The 19,298-nt window shown below is 36.1% G+C and overlaps 1 protein-coding gene across 1 annotated transcript in view; it reads right to left on the reverse strand.

Annotated features, from left to right (window-relative positions):
* Nup62cl (nucleoporin 62 C-terminal like) overlaps positions 1 to 19,298 on the reverse strand; it is a 64,220-nt gene that overhangs the window by 22,500 nt on the left and 22,422 nt on the right. The window contains exons 2-8 of the mRNA XM_028895133.2: positions 18,167 to 18,270; positions 13,968 to 14,121; positions 7,781 to 7,931; positions 7,475 to 7,524; positions 7,206 to 7,340; positions 4,471 to 4,582; positions 1,236 to 1,302 (exon numbers count right to left, since the gene is read on the reverse strand). Coding sequence (XP_028750966.1) covers positions 1,236 to 1,302; positions 4,471 to 4,582; positions 7,206 to 7,340; positions 7,475 to 7,524; positions 7,781 to 7,931; positions 13,968 to 14,121; positions 18,167 to 18,221 — 724 coding nt within the window. The 5' untranslated portion in view covers positions 18,222 to 18,270. The remainder of the gene's footprint in view (positions 1 to 1,235; positions 1,303 to 4,470; positions 4,583 to 7,205; positions 7,341 to 7,474; positions 7,525 to 7,780; positions 7,932 to 13,967; positions 14,122 to 18,166; positions 18,271 to 19,298) is intronic.

The following is a 19,298-nucleotide window of genomic DNA, read 5'->3' on the forward strand; positions in this document are numbered from 1 at the left end:
TAGTGTATTTAATCATCATCTCTCTTTTAATCTATGACTCTTTCCTTAATTTGTTGTTTTTCATGATTGACCTTTTGAATAGTCCAAAACAATGATATTTCAGAATGTGTACACCAGAATATATGATTTTGTGATTAGTTTCAGGTGAAAATTTTGGGTACTAATACTACCTAAGTGATAGCATGTACTTATCATGCATGTCAAATCATGAGGCACACTAACCACCTTACCCATTATTGGTCAGGTCCAGTTTGATCACTTCATGAGAGTGGTATATGTCAGATAGCTCTTATAAAAGCTTCTCTTCCCTTTTGTAATCATAATTATTAACCAATACATGGAGTAATAAATTTTAGGAACACACGAACATCATATTCCTGAATGAACTTTAACTTTGTAGTTTTAGCATTTATTGGTGACCCTTCCCTGAATCAGCTACTATGGCACAAATGTAAAATCATGATTTCCCCATTGATGTAAACAACTAAAATGCTGAGTTCCATGGTATGGAAACTGTGCCTCAAGACTATTTTTAGAAAGTTAACAGAATAACCAACAGTCTTTATTTGGTACTTTTTCCTGCTAGCATGTTTTTCTGCCAAGAAATGGACTATTGGTTGAAAGATTTTATAAATGAGGCAGAATATTCAAGATGAAGATGAACTTAAAATATTCCATGAAAAACTTGTAATTGTAGTTTGCTAATTCTATCACTTTCTATAACTATTTGTTGGCATAATTCTATACAGATTTCCCCTTCTCCCTTTCATTTCTTGCTCTCTTTTAAAGGGTATAACTGTGAGTTCATGAAGTTTTTATGTGCACATGCACACCTTCACACACAACACACTCAAAAAGGAATGATGTGTTCAATGGTTATCTGCACTGAATTAGAATGTTATAACTGTACTGATTTGGGAGAGTCTTCAGTATTTGTCTTTCTTCCCATTTCGGGGTCTAATTCTGAGTATATAAAACATCTGTTTTACTGAGATCAAAACTGTATACAAAAGATAAATTTTAAAGTTCTGCGTCTATTCATACAATTAATACACTACCTCTATCCATTCACTGTTTCTTATTAAATTTCTAGTTAATTTTTCAGAGTTCATATGGGCATGCATTGAACAACAACCCTTCAGCATAGCTCTTATGTCGGTGTGGTCGTTGAGAGCACAATGTGTGTTGTACAATATTTTCATACCTACAACATGATATACAAAACAAACACCCACCTGAATTCTGACTGATCCACTGCAGAGAGTCCATGTGAGCATTCAGAATTTTGCAAATCTGCTGAACCTGAAAATAGACCAGAGATTTTTAGATTATGATTATTCTAATGTAGTAAACAAAAAGAAAGAAACATAGGAAATTGAAATTAGGAAGGAATATTTAATTTTCTTCTGGTAAGTGGTGCACTGACAATGAATTTCATATTAATGGTGTTTTGCTATTTCATACTTATAACGCTAATTACTTTTATGCATTAGTTCAATCTATTCATTTTGTAACTGTCAGGAATTAGATTCCTACAAATCAATAAAAAAAAAACCTGACAAGCACAATATAAAAATATAAGACATTAAAAGATATTTCAAAAGAAAACAAATGAACCAATCCACATAAAATTAAGAACATCAAATTTGTCAATCAAATCAGCAATTGCTTGTTTTGTTTTTGTTTTTGAGACAGAGGCTTTGTAAGTAGTACAGACTGGCCTAGAATTAACCATAGAGCCCAGCCCCTTCCTCTGCTTCCTGCGTGCTGGGTCTACAGGAGTCTACCAACAAACAGGGCTCCTCAAATTCACTGTTTTAAAAATAACATTCAACAGTCAAGTACGGGTTGATTATTCCTCACCTAAAATGCTTGTTATTTCAAATTTTTGGAACATTATATATAATGAAATATCCTGGAGATGGGAAATAAGCCTAAACAAGGAATTTCTATGTCATGCATATCTTGTCCATATAACCTGAAGATGATGTTATGTAATATTTGTATTATAACTGCAGTTGTGTGTGTGTTTTGGTTTGTTTGTTTCTCATATGCCACAGAAGACTCTGATCACTGAGCTACATGCCCAGTTCATCTATGCCAGTCGTTTTTTGGCTGTGACCCATTTCATGGGTGTGGACTTCTCCACTTGTACATCATTTCATCACTGAAAAAGTTTTAGATTTTGGAGCATTCAATATTTCAGATTTGGAACGCTCAATTTGCAAGTAGGAAAAATCAATACGTTAATATACATTCAACAGTAATATAAATTGCTCAGATTTCCAAATGTAAATTTTTATAGCATGTGTCAATAGTTTTAAAATATTTATACCTTTTTACTCAGTATATTCTACTTCCAGAAGCCTACCCAAATCTAAATATAACTGGTCACTATAAGGTTATATTATATTGCCCAAAATTTGGAAACAATATCTCTACCAATAAAAATGGAGAAATATCTTGGCAGCAATAAAATTCACATTGTCAAAGAATGATGAAAATTTCGAGAGAGAACTATGAAAATGGAAAGTAAAAATCACTATACGTATGTTTCTGATTTTATTTAAACAGAAGAACATTTTTTCCAGCATTGCAAAAAGACTAGAAGTAATATAGTAAGAAGGGATTGGTAATGTTGATGTTTTAATTTACTTTATGGATTTTATAAAATATAACTGGGTAACAGAACATAATGTTTAATAAAATATTTAAGTATTATGTGGTCTCTCCCATTTATCCCAACACACACACACAAACACACACACACACACACACACACACACACACACACACACACACACACACTAGAAGTCATTGATCCCAGCACTAGGAATGCTGGAACACATAGCTTCTACTTCCATACCATGATATATAATCCACTGTAACAGGGCTTTGTGATGATTGTTACATTATCCACAGGGACATTATCATTCAGCAGGTGTGTTTTTTTCCTACTTTCTGTCCAATGATTTATGCTATCTGAAAAGGGGATGATCTCTTGCTTCCTTTGTCCTGCTATCACACAAGAATTACCCTTAACTCACTCATCTTAAACATCTCAATTATCCCCACCATGAAAAATGAAAACATATGACTATTTGCTATTCACTAGTAAAACTAGTGGGCGAAGTTGGGAAAACGATAAAGATAGGAGTTTACTAACTCTACTGACAACACTTCTCATATCAATTCAGCACTCCAAGACTAGACATTAGTTAGGCACCATCTCTAAATCGGTTTGTGTTTATCTCTGCATCAGAAGCCTATTACAATAAAACAATTTTGAATTTTGAAATTGCATTTGGAATCTAACAGAAATGCACTTTGTTGACTCATGATCATCTTTGTGAACACAGGGTAGATGGTAGCATTGGTAATTCCAGACTAATTTATATGTATCACTGTTCAATTTTAGATTGATGCTAAGTAGAGAATAGCATTGTATTATAGCTGAAAGGGACTATAGATCATTTATTCTACCCTTGACATTTTGCAAAAGAAGGAGCCAAGACACAAAGAGATTATGTGCCAAACAAAATTATAATAGTTTCTCAACTGTAACTGGCTGTGTTTTCATGATTAAAAAGTTCAGTAATAATATGTATGTACAGAAAGGACAGTCTGCATCTAATTGGACAAAGAACTTGCTAGAAAATAACCACCACTTATGTGTATGTTATTCATTCTCATCTACTGAGATCCTAGCCTCACTGCTACTTATAATTAATGATAGAAAGCACAATAGAAGCCCCTACAATGCGAGACTCCTCTTAACACTAGTGCCATTTAGCAGGAGTGGGGAAAAGAGGGCTTCATCTATGCTGCTGAGACAAAAGGAAAAGGTAGAGGAAATAAGCTCTTTATAATTAGAGTATAAAAAATGAAAAAGAAACCCTGGTTCTTTCTTACTGCCAAATTAATTCACAGAATCTCATTTCTAACAGCATCCTAAGCCATACATTCCCATAATATAATGTATTTGCTTTATGAACTAATAGTATTCTGTGAAACATAATGACAATATTTAACAAAAAATTCTATGGAAAAATGTTAAATCTTAATAGTTAAGTCACTACATTCTAAAGATGTAAGTTAAAAAGTGCTTGAATATGTCTAATAGACCTAGACATATCTGCTCATATTTATATGAGTAAATAAATTATATGCTATGAAAAATTAACTACTGAGTAAGTGAAAAAAAGTATCAGGATATTTTTAATTATGTAGAGAGTAAACCCTGAACACATTGAAAGAGTCATTTATTTCGCCCTCCTGGGAATAACCACAAAAACTCACATCTGTAAATATTTAGTAAATATTTATGTCCCACGAATCATGCCTAAGAGCTTGCTATCTCTAAAGGGCAGAAAAGGAGTACTCTGGAGGACAGGGGGCTGTGATGAATTCAAAGATGGCCAATTTCATATGAAATCTTGGCTTTCTAAACAAAAGGAGCAAGGGACATACTCGTTCAGCAGCGTCACCAGGACTTCCAAGTGAATTCAGGTGAAAAATAATGTCCTTGAGATCTTGAGTCATTCTTTTCAGCTCAGCATCTATAGTTTCTGCTAATTTGTAGCTACAAAGGCAAGCGAAAGAAAGAGATTAACAAGAAACAGTTTCTCACATCTACCATAACTGAAAAACACAGATGTAATTGCCAACTAATTTGTCTCCGTTCCCCTATATTCGCATTGGTTCCCCGTTATGACATATGACATTGTCTTATGGATTCAATGCTTGTAAACTTACCATCATAACCTAGGACTATAAAGGCTAAGGCTTTAGTCTCTGATGAATGCTACATCAAAGAGTCCCTTTTGGGGAAAAATGTATGCATAGGGCATTTAGCTACATAGAAGAATAGTTTAGCAATATTCAATAAATGTTGAGATTGCTTCAATTATAGAGAATACATAAAATTTCATCGTAAAACCTTATATGATATACTATAGCAAGCAACAAAGGATATTTTGAGAAACAAATTTTACAACAAACAATAAAAGGTAGATCAATCTGAGTTTACTACAAACTGCTTAGTGATCTAAATTCTCAAAAATTCCATTCAAACTGTTTGTGAAACAGAGTGGGGAGTGGGGAGGGATGGAGAAAGATTGATTGATTGAGTAGTCTACTGATATGTTTACAAAAATTAAAAGTGGCCAGTAGAGTTTTCAACTTAACTATCTAAAAAATTAAAAGACACAATCAGATTTCTTGGTAACTATCTATTGCTTTCTATGCCAAATTACTTACATGTAATTGGTTGCCTAAACTGTTGAAAATTCTGTTGAAAGTTTTATTGCAACATAAATCAGACCACAAAAGAGTAATTGGAAAGGAATTAATGTTTCCAAGGCCCTCCATTCACAGTTAGCATATTCTAAAAATATTAAGTATTTAAAAAGCAAAACAAAACAAAAAAGATACAATAAATTTCAGCCTGGTGGCACATTCCTATAATCACAGCACTTGCAAAGCAGAGAGAGGAGGATCAAGCATAGTAAAGTTATCTGAGGATCAGAGGAAAAATCCAGGCACTATATTAAAGTCAGGCAATGGCAGCACATGCCTTTAATTCTATCACTCAGGAGTCAGGGATCTGTCTGGATCTCTTTGAGTTCAAGGCCACACTGGTGGTGGCACATGCCTTAAGTTCCAGCACTAGTTAACCATGGAGATCTGGAGGCCTGTATAGACAGACAGGAAGTGACAGAGCTGAGCAGGAAGAGGAAGTGATGTAGCTGGACAGAGAGAGCAGATGAGATAGCAGAACAGAAAGGCATATAGGTGTGGATATACAGGAAGTAGGTCTCTTTGGAAACTGAGGTGTGGGTGAGGTGAGGTTGGCTTGTGGCTTTTCCTATTCCTCTGATCTCTCAGGTTTTCTCAATATCTGGCTCTGTGATTTTTATTTAATAAGACCATTTAGCAATTTGTCTACAAGCCTTAGCTGTTACAGAACTTGTGCTAGATGAGTCCTTCTCCAAAAATTAGTGATAAAAGCATAGAATATGTCATGCTTGGTGGTGCACACCTATAATTCCAGCACTAAAGAGGTGGATCTCTATGAGTTCAAGGACAGACTGGTATACACAGGGAGTCCTAGGCCAGCTTCTTCTACATAGAGTTCTAAGCCAGCCAAGACAGTCCCTGTCTCAAACAAGAAAACAAAAAAACCCTATCTATATTTTACAGAAACAATGCCAAAGAATAGAGCAAAGAAAGAAGAGAAAAATAAAAAAGGAACGAGAAGAAAACAAAGGCAGAAATATAAAAGTAGAAATAAAATGGAGGTCAGTACAGATTAGCTGTACTTATCCACATTTAAAATCCTACAAAAACGTTAACATTCAAGCCTAAGTTCAGTAGCAAAGGACTTGCAAAAGCTCAGCTGGGCAGTGTGATGTGTTTCTGCAATTCCTTCTACTCAGAATGCTAAGGTGACAGAATTACTTTAACGCAGCAGTTTGACAGAAGCCTGTGCAAAACTGGTAAGAACCTGTTTAAAAAAAAAAAGCAGAAAAAAAAATCCAAAACCTAAGAGCTCCATCACAATTCACTAAGAAGCCACTAACAAAATGAGTCTAAGTCCCAATTTAGATTATTAGTGTGTTCACACAACGTCTCTTAATGCTTTATAAACTGGCCTGATTATCAAGTCTCAGTTCTAGAGACAGAGTTACCATGGGAACATTGACAGTGAACAGACGCAAGGTAAAGACTGAATAGTACACAAATAAAACATACCTAGCCTGAAACGCTGACAAAATCATTCCAATTTTGAAAACCATAGTTCATCCTCAAATGAACAGTCTGTCTTTGAAATACATATGACTAAAACAACTGTATAGATATTAGGCTTAGATGTGTCAATATGAAACCAGAAATATTCCACAGTAATATGATATCATACATAAGCTTTGTGTTTCTAATTTAAGAATACACTTGACAAATATAAAAACTTTACAGTAGACAAACATGAGCTTGAGATTAATAACAGTGAAGAAAATGCTATAAAACAAAGCTGCCAGAATGATTCCTTTATTTCTAAGCCTCCGTTAAAGATAAACATGGAGCAAACAAGCTGATAAATACCAACTAGAAGAGCTTGCCCTTTTCTACCAATATTTATTCTCTGCTTTATGATTCCATTTCTCCATCCTTCTGCCCAATTCTTCAATCTTTATTCAGGTACTTACATTCTCTCATACTCTTTATCAAAATACAGCAGATTAAAAGCCCCATTCTGTTCCTTCACAAACTCCTCTAAAGGAGTCAACAGATGTTCTAGTTCCTTCTGCTGTGCCAGGATAAAATCCAATTCTTGTTCCAACCTGAATAAAACAAGTCAACAGAAGGGCTGATGAAAGCAATTTTGGGCAACAAATTAAATGTCAATAAACAGCAAAGGGGAAAAACGGAACAAAAATATCTTGACTCTTCCAAGCAAAGAAGTCAAAGGTTCTACCTTCTCTGGTCCAGCTTCACTTTTTCCACTTCGTGATGTAGAAGAGTAATCTTTAAAGAGAAATAGGAACAAAATGATGTTGATATTCAAATTTTCTCAATAAGTTTAAAACAATACACATTTCTCAAAAACACCTCAAATACCAAACACTCCCTAATTCAGGGAGCATATTAACTCAAGAAAATGTTTTTAAGATACTCATCAATATTGCAACAGAAAATTAATCACAAAACCAAAGTCTATTCTCTTGTGTTTATCTGAAAATACTTGCACAATACAGGAAAATCAATGACAATATCTTCTTACCTCATCTCTCTTCTCAATCAATGTATGGTTCCAAACATTGAGTTGGTTGGCCTGATAAAGAAAGTGTTTCTCTTGGTCTCGCAGATGAATGTGCAACTTGTCCACCATACTTTCCAGGCGACCATATGTCATCACAGGAGTTACTATTGAGCTAAAATAGAAAAAAGACATACTATGATCATATTTTTAAAAGTACAATCATATTTGAAATCATAGTACAAGAACATTAGGTGGGAAAAGCCTGTCAGTATATTCTCATATCTGCTTTCCAACAAAATAATAACAGATAAAGATGATTTTTTTTAAAACATCCAGTTAAATGCTCTGAAAGTTATCCTAAGGGAATAGAGTAAATAAATACTTAAGATGTCTACTAAATCACAGTCTGCTTTCACTCTTCCTGTGATGTCAGCACAGAATGATGGAAGCTCCAGAAATCATCTTAGTCCAAGCATGCTTCTGAGTACTAGTCACAAAAGATCAACATCCCTTACCCCCAAGGAACCGTGAGGATCTCCGACTCCCCTGCCAATTGTATTGAAAAAGCGAGTATCCACTTGATCTTTGATTCTGTGATCAGGGCAGCTAGGCCACACTGACTCTAGCAGGAGGAGTATCAGTGGAGCTCAATGAGGAGGTAGCAGGTAATATTTTCCTGGCAGAAGCAGGCAGCATTCTAATTTCCTACTGGGGTACTAATGGGGACATATGTGGCAGGCTGAATGAAGCGAAATCCCCCTCACTCAAAAGCAACAAGACTTAATGAGATTGAGTAAGACAGAATTAATCATTATATTTCGCCTTTTGCTCTGGTATCACAGATCACAGAGACCCAGTAGAGAATCTAACCTCTAAAGACAGAACACGGTAGGGCAAGCTTGGACTGGTAACGACTCCCATTTCCTCCATTCTGGGAGTCAACAAGACTTGGTGGAGAGTTTAACCTCCATACTGACTGGCAAAACTAAAAATGAAGAAGGCCAATCAAAGGACTCTTTTCTTTCTTCCATGATCCTTGTGTCAGTGAGGCCCAGTAGAGAGCCAAGCCTCCATGTCTACAGAGCATCAATGAGGCCATACAAAGTAGAAGGAGGTAGAGAAATTGACATCCTGTGTCCTCCATCAGCAAGGTCCAACTTGAAATTTTGCCTACCCCTGCATCAGTTAAAGTACTGAGGTAGTTCATCACTTGCCTCTTCATCTGGTGCTCCAGGGCCCATCTGCAAGCTGGGCTTGCATTCCCACAAGAGGTAGTGAACTGGTGTGATACAGTGTCCCACTTTCACAGGGGATAAGTCAGCAGAACTAAGGGAGATGAACTTCCACACCGTCCAGGAGCACTGGAGCAGGATGACTCAGTGCTCCATTTTTGCTAGGATGCTGGAGCCAAGGTCCAGTGGGAAGCAAAACATAAAAACACACCCAGCCTTTGCACTATAGCTCAACAAAGGGACTATCTAATGAAAAGAAAGTAGATATAAATAGGACCCAAACACTCCTAACATAATAGACAAATGGCCATGACACAATAAAAATGATCCATATCGAGAACTGGGAAAATCACCACTTGAAAGAGAAAAGGCTAGCAACACAGATAACAACATTAAGAGGTATCAGATGCTGGGGCTGTCTGAAAGGAATTTTAAAACAGTCACTAAAAATGTCTAAAGAGGGCAATTTTCAATCCTCTTGAAATAAAAAAAAATCAGCAAAGAAATGGGGACTGTAAAAACCAAGTGGAAAATACACAACTAAAAAATAAAATAACTGGAATGAGCCTACGTGAAGGGTTTGCCAGTAGAATGATCAGTGAACATTTAATTAATGGCAGGTAATTAAAATTCACACAACAACAAAGAGAAAACAGAGACAAATGAAAAAAGCTGCAAGGACATAGGAGGACAATAATAAATGAGATAAAAATGTATGCAAGAGAAGTTCCAGAAAGAGAGAATGGGCCTGGGCCTGAAAAATTATTGAGAAGAAAAGGTTGCAAACCATGGGAAGACACAGAGCAATTGGACTTCTGAAAGGTAAAGACAATTTTTAAAATTGTGGAAGCAAAACATAGACAGAAAAGAATGTACTTAGAAGAGCAATCGAATGATAGTTGATTTCTTATCTGAAACTGTGAGGTTAGGGTGAAGTCGCACACTTTCAAAGTACTGAAAGGAGAAAACAAAGTGTTCATGACTATCGCATCTTCAGAAATGAAGAGGAAATAAAGATATTATATGCAAGTGAAAAAATAAGGTAAGTCATTACTAACAAATCTACCTGTAAAGATTAATTATGCAGAAAAAATGACAAGTCTTGTCGCATCAAAATGGCTGACAAGAAGGGCAAAGTGTTATTCGCTTTCAATGTGTTTCTTAGATTGTATTTGGTGGCTGGAATGAAAAGCCCAACCTTCTGGGGTATTATGTTCATTGTACATAGAAGAAATACTTACAATAACAATACTTACATGATAAAGGTAGCAATGGGTTTCTCCACTTGATCCAAAGTGGTAAAATGTCAATATGAATAGATTGTTTTAAGTTATACATGTATACCTTAGTATTTACAGCAACTAGTAAAAATTTATATGAAACAAAGTATTAAAAATACCATATATAAAACAAAGTGAAACTCCCTGAAAATTTCCAGCAATCCTGGGAAGATTCAAAACAAGGAGAAACAGGACACATATCAAAAGTAAAACTCAAATAACAGAACAACAAAGACAAGCCCTATTGTCCATAGGTGCTTTGAATATAAATGTACTTGACAATGTGGTTAAAGAAACATCCAACAATATAAAGGCCTACAAGAAATCACTCCAAGGATATGGATTGACCAAAGATAAAACAATTAAAGGTGTAAAACTAGGGGTGTTTTTTTGTTGTTATTGTTTGTTTGTTTTTAAAAGAAAAGATGATGTCCCTATTATATAGGATAGAATACAAAACAATGAAAATTACCATATTCAAAGTTAAGGGGAATTACATAATAATAAAAGAATTAAGGTACAAGGAGAATTGCCAATCTAAATGTATATGCGGCCAAACAATAAAGCCACAAATTACAGGAGAAAAAGACAGATAGACTATAGATCATGAGAAGAGAAGAGGGAACAATTTTGGGAGAAGGAATGGACTAAGGGACTAATAACAAGAAGCAAGTGTGAGAAGCAGGGGAGAGCATCGGGGTGAAAATAAAAGCAAATTATAATGATATATATATATATATATATATATATATATGAAATGATGTGTATATATATGTAGATGTTATAGTGATGCACATGTCTTTGTGTGGTAGTTAAAACGTTAATAAAACCAACTACAAAGGGCACTAGAATTTTCTCTAAAAGAAAAAACTAATAAAGCTAAAGAGAGAAAATAAGACAAATCCAAAGTCATTTGGTTGAGAACTTCAAAAAGCTATTCTTCACAACTGAAGGAAGTACTAGACTAGAATATGGCAAAACTCCAAAATCTGAAAATACAATAACAGAATCTAACAGACATACATAAAACATTATATACAAGAAAACAGATATTTAGGTTTCCATGGAACATTCTGGAAAATGAACCATTTCCTCCCATACAAGAAAAAAAAATCTGAACAAATAGAAAATAGTTGAAATCATATGGAGTCCGTTCACTGACTACAACTAATTCCAAAAGAAAAGACAGAATCTCGGAACACTTGGAAAGTAAACAACATGCTCCCCAATAATCCACAGCTCAAAATGAAATCAGAGCATAATGAGAGATGTGGGCTGCCGGAAAAGCCGTGCACTAAAGGCTGGCATGAGAAGAAAATGCCTCAAATCAATAGTCTAAGGTCATCCGTTAAGAAACTAGCAAAAGAAAATGAACCCGATATCATCAGGAGAAAAGAAACAACAGTGGATAACAATGAGCCTGAAAGCAGGGAAGTTTTACAGAATCATCAATGAAACAAAAGCTGGTTCTTTAGAGAAATATCAATAACATTCATCCGAGAAAGACACAGGCCACCGACATCAGAAATCAAACAAAAATATCTTTCCAATATTTGTCCAAAAAGGACAAATAAGGGGAGGCCACAAACAACTTTAGGCTTTTGAATCTGACAACTCAGAAAACAAATGGACCTGTTCCTTTAAAACCACACAATGCTGAAGCTCATTAAAGCTGAACTAGACAGTCTGACTGGTTCTGGATCCATTAAATAAGTTTATTTTTAATTTAACAGATTCCCCAAGAGATTTATCTGGCCGCAGAAGTTTTCATTAAAAAATAGTAAATGAATCTGTACCAACTCTATAATTTCTTTTGTTGTAAAGCTGATAATAATTCTTTAAATATTATTCTGATATCAAAACTTAAAAGCAAAAACAAAATCTGCATGCATACATACAAAACATATATAAAAATACAAACATGTATAAAATATGTATCATTGTATCGCAGCTAACCAGGATAAAGAGGCAGTGGATGATGATAAGGACACAGCAGGGCAGCTCCACACATGAAGTGACAGCAGCTGTGACAGCATGCACAAGACCTGTGCAAGCCCACGCCAGTCCAAACCCCGACATGGGGAGGGGAGGTGGGCATGAAGCCCCACGCTCAGCCTAGCTACTAGGGGAGGGACAGTAAGTTTTCTTCAAGAGGGCAGCTGGAGAGGAAGCCCACACATCCAATAATCTATGGTCAGGACAAATCCGACTTGATGGGTGTACAAACAGAGAGTAGAACACAAAGTGCATAGGGGTGGGTCTGGGAGGAGTGGGAGGAGAGGACAAATGTGATCCAAACACACTGTATTAAGTTCTCAAAGAACTAAGAAAAAATTAAAGAGGTGCAACATTATTAGACATTAAATTCATGCCACAATAAGATCACTTCACATCTTTAAGAAGGGTAGTAAAAAAGTATCACATCGCCACAACCAAGCAAGTAAATAGGGACAGTCTGGGTAACTCATACACTACTGGTAGGTACACAGAATGGCATAGCCACTCTGGGAAAGTATTTGGCACATAAAAATAATAAATATACAAATGTCACACTGACAAGCAACTACATGCCTGGACATTTACCCCAGATACATAAGACTTAGGTTCACAAAAACATGTGTACACAAATGTTCATACCAATAGCCCCAAACCTACAAACAACCTAGATGCCTATCAATACTTCAATGTTTAAACAAACTACTTTATACCAAAGAGAATGAAATGCTACTCAGAAATTAAAAGAGAAAGAGAGAGAGACCAAGCTATTGGGTGGAACGTAAGGAATTATGCTGAATGAAAACACAAGGCCAATTCTTGGAGGACACATATGCCATGGCTCCATCTGTATAGTATTCTTAAAATATTCTGAATATGGTAATGAAGAACAGATTAATTATTAATTACTGCCCGGAGTTAAGGAAAGAAGGAATCCTTGTGGTGACAGAGCTATTTTATGTTTTTTATTTATTTTTTAAAATATTTACTTTTTTATGTGTGTCTATCTGTGTGTGAGTGCCTGTACATGTGTACAGGTGCCCATGGAGACCAGAAGAGGGTGATGGAGCCCCTGGAGCTGGAGTTCTAGGCAATTCTGAGCTGAGGTCCGAACTCTAGTCCTGTGGAAGAGCAGCGCTCTTAGCCACTGAGCCTTCTCTCCAGCTTCCTATTCTGCATCTGCATCACTGTCAATATTCTAGCTCAGTTCTAAACTATAGTAATGCAAGATTCTGGCATTGTAGGAATGGTACAAGGGACACACAGGATATTTCATGTAATATGCAAGATTATATAAGTTCTAGAGTTTGCTAGAATTTTTATCGTGGCACACACATTACAATGTGTGTGACCGTTAAAGAACTACCTAATCTCTATGTGTTCCAGTCTTATATAAAACAGGACCCCAAATAGAGTCTATCTCATGGGATGATTGTGAGTATCAAATGGTATGATGTTCTTAAAGAATTGTCTTGCTAAATATGCAGAATTGCATGATAAATTATACATATTAGTAGTACTAGTAATGACTGTATAACAGTATTGCAGAAGCCTGCTGACTGTTCAATATCCTGGGCTACATTAAAAAAATCCTTCCCTGTTCCCTCAACTGATTTATAAAATACTAGTCTAAAGCTACCCATGTAATTATGCCTATAAAGTGATAAAACAAAACACAAAATTTCAAATAAACAAGCTTACTTGACAGTCATGGTAGCTGGTAGAGAAGCCACACTGATTAAGCCAGTGCCATTAGCCCAAGCTGATGGTGGCTTGAAATACAGGTTGAAACCACTTGTAATTGTAGTAGTGGTATTGGTGGTAACGGTAGTAGTGGTAGTCGTCGAGGTTGTGGCTAGAAAATAAAACAGATAGTGTTGGTATGAATTTACATTGTTAGCAAGAAATGAGAAACTTGTGTCAGTTAAGCCTCAGTGATTCAAGATTTTTTTAAATATGGGAACTCATTTGTTAACAAGAATTTGAAATCAAAGTCATAGATTTGAACCCAACACTGTGCAATATAAAGTGATATACTGCACACCAGGCATCTAAATTAACCTTCCTACTGAAAATTAAAACTCCTGGAGAGATTCATTAAAATATAAAACATAACAACCAGCTCTATAACCATTAAGGAATTTAATCCATTCTCAAAACTCTTTCCATAAATATTGAAAACTCCAGACACAGATGGCCTCACTGGTAAGTTTTATTTAACTTTCAAAGAAAAAAAACCCACAAATTTTCAATATACGTAAAATATCTGTACATATTTTATATAAAACACAACTGTATTTGAGAAACTAATTCCTACAAATGAAATTGCTAAATCACAGGGCTAAATCATTGGACTAAATCAAGGATATTTTGAAATCTCAGTGTACCTTGTGAAAGTTACCTACCAAAGTGATTTTGAAAAAAAAAAAAAAAACCAAAAAACTATGTTCTGGACTATAAGGAAGAGTGCCTATTTATCTACATCTTAGCTAATACTAGGCATGCATCTTTCAAACTTTTTCTGACATCCCAGACCTCTTTTACACCTTCTTGTTGTATCCCTTCTAGAATAGACCTCATAGCTTAAGTCCTATGTTTCCTATGTTTGTTGATGACTTCTACACATAATTTTCATACCTTTGATAGCACTATTGATCCTTACTCTATACTAAGCATATAAAGAACAATGAAGAAAATTATGGCTGTAGGGGATTGGGAATATATTACTTTCTTCTTTGTGGTTCTCCGTAGTTTCAGACCTTCTTGGCAATTAAATGAGTCTTGTGTAACAAGAAATTTGGAATAAAAATATTACTTGTACACAATGGTTTATGTTAGCCTAGCCTTCCCAATTAACAATATGTTAGGGTTAATGGCTGTACTATATAACCACAGAATTCATGATGCCTGCTAAGTGCACTGACTAGTCTAGGGAGCCTGGCATACTCCATTCATGCTAAAGGAACAGGCTCAGATACCCATGCTTTATTCCAGGTAACTCTGCCTGTTCATCCTGGTTCACAGCAACAAGTGTGTAAAGTACAGGAAGGTGCCCCATATGCCACTAGCTTATGAGGAGGGGCAACATAAAAAAAGCACCATCTAGAGTTAGGATAGATGAGAATCTCATTCTCAAAAATTGAGTGACATGGAAGAATCAAACTCTATGTAGAAATACAGAAATACATGCAGAAATATGGAACCAGATGAAACATACAAAGAAATTGGGAAATAACTCAAAAATGTAGAAAAATCAGACTAAGAAGGGAGCTGAGAAGACTGACAAAGAACTTATGTAAAATAAAGGGGTCATGAACAAGTCAAAATTAGGAAAAAGACAAAATACAAAGTCAGAAAAAGGGAGGAAGAAACCAGTGAGAAATTTTAAAAGAAAAAATGTAGATAAAGGGATAATAACAAAAATGACATGCATGTAATACTTGTAAGGCTGCCACACGAACAGTTTCTTGAGTTCCACTTTCCCTGAGGTAACAGTGGCATGAAAAGTCTGCAGGAGATTTTTCTAAAATTCCATGTCCCTTTTGGCATAGGGGGCCTATGGTAATACTTCATTCTTTGGGCTAGCTTGTGTGAGAGTGAAATGAGCAGCACTCAAGAAGACTATGCTCAGTCACGAAGTATTTGGGGTTAGTATCCATAAGAGCACTGGGGACCTTGCAGGTTGGATCCCAGTTGGTGTTCTGTATAGCTAGATAGCATTATTTTCTTCACTTGAGATTAAAAACTTTATCCAAAAGGAGATCATTTCCCTAGGAATAATGGCAATTGATCATATTATCAAAAGGCCTACTTTGTTAATTCATTTTAACACTAGTAACTATACATTCAAGAGAAAAATTAAAATGAATCTTTGGGAAAGAGTCTACCTTATCCAGAGAAGATCGTCTAATAAAATAACTTGAATTTCTGAACTGGAAAGATAACACAGACATATAGCTAAGAGGGATGATAAACTCCAGGACTGGGAATGCAACAGTGTGCTGGTCAATTTTTGTCAACTTGAAACAAACCAGAAGAGGGAACCTCAACTGAGGAACTGTGTCCATCAGAGTAGCCTGCAGGTGTATGTTTGTTGGAGCACTTTCATTATTAGTAACTGATGAAGGAGAGCCTAGCTCACTATGGGAAGTGTCATTTCTGGGCAGGTGGACCTGGGTTGTATAATAACATAGCTGCACAGGAGCCTGAGAGCAATCAAGCAAGAAGCATTCCTCCATGTTTTGCTTCAGTTCCTGCTTCCTTGAGTGCCTACAAACAAATGCTTTCTTTCCCAAGTTGCTTTTGGTCAATGCTTTAATTATAGCTATACAGAAAGCAAAATCAAAAAAATAATATTGTCCCATTCTTACAAAAAGCAGATAATTTAATATATATTTTATACGTATGGGATTAAGTTTGAAAGGATAAACAAAATTATCTTCCTAGAGGAAATGCTATGTGTGTATATATATATGCATGCATATGTATATATATACACATATGCATGTATGATTTTTATAGCAAAAAAGCAACTCAAAATATCAGCATTCTCAAAAACATGACTAACTAGAAAAAACAAAATATCATTCCAAAATATGCTGAATGCTATCTTACAGAAATAATACCTGTCAGCCTAATGTAAAGGAATCTTGAGTCTTATTAAAATACTATGATTACGTTTTGTACAGTTTATTTATTTTCCATGCCATTTTAAAAGCATGTCTTAGTTAGGGTTTCTATTGCTGTGAAGAGACACCAAGATCATGGCAACTCTTATAAAGGAAAAAATGTTTAATTAAGGAGGCTTACATTTTCAGAGGTTTGGTCCATCATCATCATGGTGGGACACGGCAGCATGCAGGCAGAAGTGGTGCTAGAGAAGGAGCTGAGAGTCCTACATCTTGACCAGCAGACAACAGGAAGTGACTTGTCTCACTGATTGTTGCTTGAGCATACATGAGGCCTCAAAGCCCACCTCTATAGTGATACACTTCCTCCAACAAGACCACACCTACTTCAACAAGACCTCCTAATAGTGTCACTCCTATTGGGGGCCATTTTCTTTCAAGCCACCACAAGGCATAAACTATCTCTGGCATATTTGAGTAACAATAATATTTCAACTAGTACCAAAAGAAGTGATGAATTTCAGACATGTAGCAGATAAAATATAAAGAGCATAAACTGGGAATGTACATAAGAATACACTTAGTATCCTTTTTGTATTCCTTCCATTCAGGTGTACTTGGCAAACTTCCTTTCCTATTAGTGATAGTTATCTCAAAACACTATAGTGATAATGAAGTAGATGCTAAAATGTATCCCTTTAAGCCATATTTAGTGTGGTGGTTTGAATGGGATTAGCCTCCATAGGCTCCTATGATTGAATAGTTGGCCCCCAGTTGGTAGACTAGTTTGAGAAGGATTAGGAGGTGTGGCCTAGGAGGAGGTGCGTCACTGGGGGAGGGCTTTTAGGTTTCAAAAGCCCATGCCATTGTCAGTTAGCTTTTTCTCTGCCTTTGGCTTTGGATCAGATGTATGCTCACAGCTACTGCTCCAGTGCCAGGCCTGCCTGCTGCCATGTTTCCTGCTACAATGGCCACAGACTCTAACCTTCTGAAACTCTAAGCAAACCCCAATAGATTCTTTTTTCTATAAGCTGCCTTGGGCAAAGTGTCTTACCACAGCAATAGAAAGTAACTAAGACATTAACCATGATAATTAAAAAAATAATAATAAACTTTATTAAAGCAAAGCTACTACTGATGTCAACAGTCATAGATGGATTCAAACATAGTGATTATTTATATGATACAGGAAATCCATAGTTTCTATTGACACACTGAGTTAAGTAGGCTCATGAAAATAACAATAATTTCTTTAAAATGAGTAAAACTTACATGAGAGTTCCTGGGAAGCCAGGTTTACAGGAACAGTTGGCATTGAAGGAAACATGGTGCTGGATTTGTCAGTGGTGGCCACAGTAGTAGATGCTGGAGCCAACCTAAAAATCAGAGTAACAAGCAAAATGTAGTGACTAAAAATAACTCTCCAAAAGTACAAAATTCATTTACATTGGGGAAATAAGAGCAAAGAATGGAAAAGCAAGCAACTACAAATAAAATCTCTTTGGTAAAAAAACAAAAACAAAACAAAACAAAACAAAATAACCAGCAGAAGCCATACTTTAAAAATGATCACCAGTCCTGCCTGCTAATAGCCTTCTAGCGACCTCACCGAAAAACAGTAATCAGATGAGAAGCATCCTCTCCCTGGAAGTGCAGCATAAGAACGCCTATGTGACTATTCAGAACTGGTGAAAGTGGTTTTTAAAAATTGTAAGCTGCTGGAAATTACCCTAAGGATATACAGTGAATGAAAAAACATTTCTTCAAGAACATCTGTTAAAAGTCAGTGATCTAACAGTGATGGTCTACATCTGGCATATGAGCTATAACTCACTGCTTTCCTCCCATCCTCTTGCCCACCTTTGTGCAAGTAACACTCGGGATAAGAGCAGCTTAGAAGACTGGGTGCCCTCTGGCTCTGGCTCTCAATCAAGGGAGACAGGCCTTCCATGAGAAAGCAAGCAGCCAGTATTCTCATCACCTCCAACACAGACGAGAAGGGCAAAATTCCTGGGGAATATAGCCAAACCTTTTGGGACTTGTTTCTTTTAACCAGTTCCCATTCATAGGATAGAAACTCCATGACAGAGGGCAGAGAATAGTAGGGATCCAACCACCCCACTCTGATTCCATTGCCCAAGCTCATTCGCAGCTCTGAGTTCCCTATGTGAAGAGGCCATCAAGACCAGTGGCTCTTCCCACTGCCCAGCATCCAAAGTCTTGGATCAAAGACAGATTTTTCCCTAGAGCTAACAGCTGGTCCTAAGAACTGAGAGCTCCCAAACTCTCCCACAATGAAATGACTTTATGTAAAACACAACATGAAGTAGTTCCAGTTGAAGGATTCCCTCTTAGAAGATGAAGCTTTGGTGGTAAGCAATTAAAAGGTGACAGCTTTATGCTA

The sequence above is a fragment of the Peromyscus leucopus genome, chromosome X, assembly GCF_004664715.2.
Source record: "Peromyscus leucopus breed LL Stock chromosome X, UCI_PerLeu_2.1, whole genome shotgun sequence".
Classification (NCBI taxonomy): Eukaryota; Metazoa; Chordata; class Mammalia; order Rodentia; family Cricetidae; genus Peromyscus; species Peromyscus leucopus.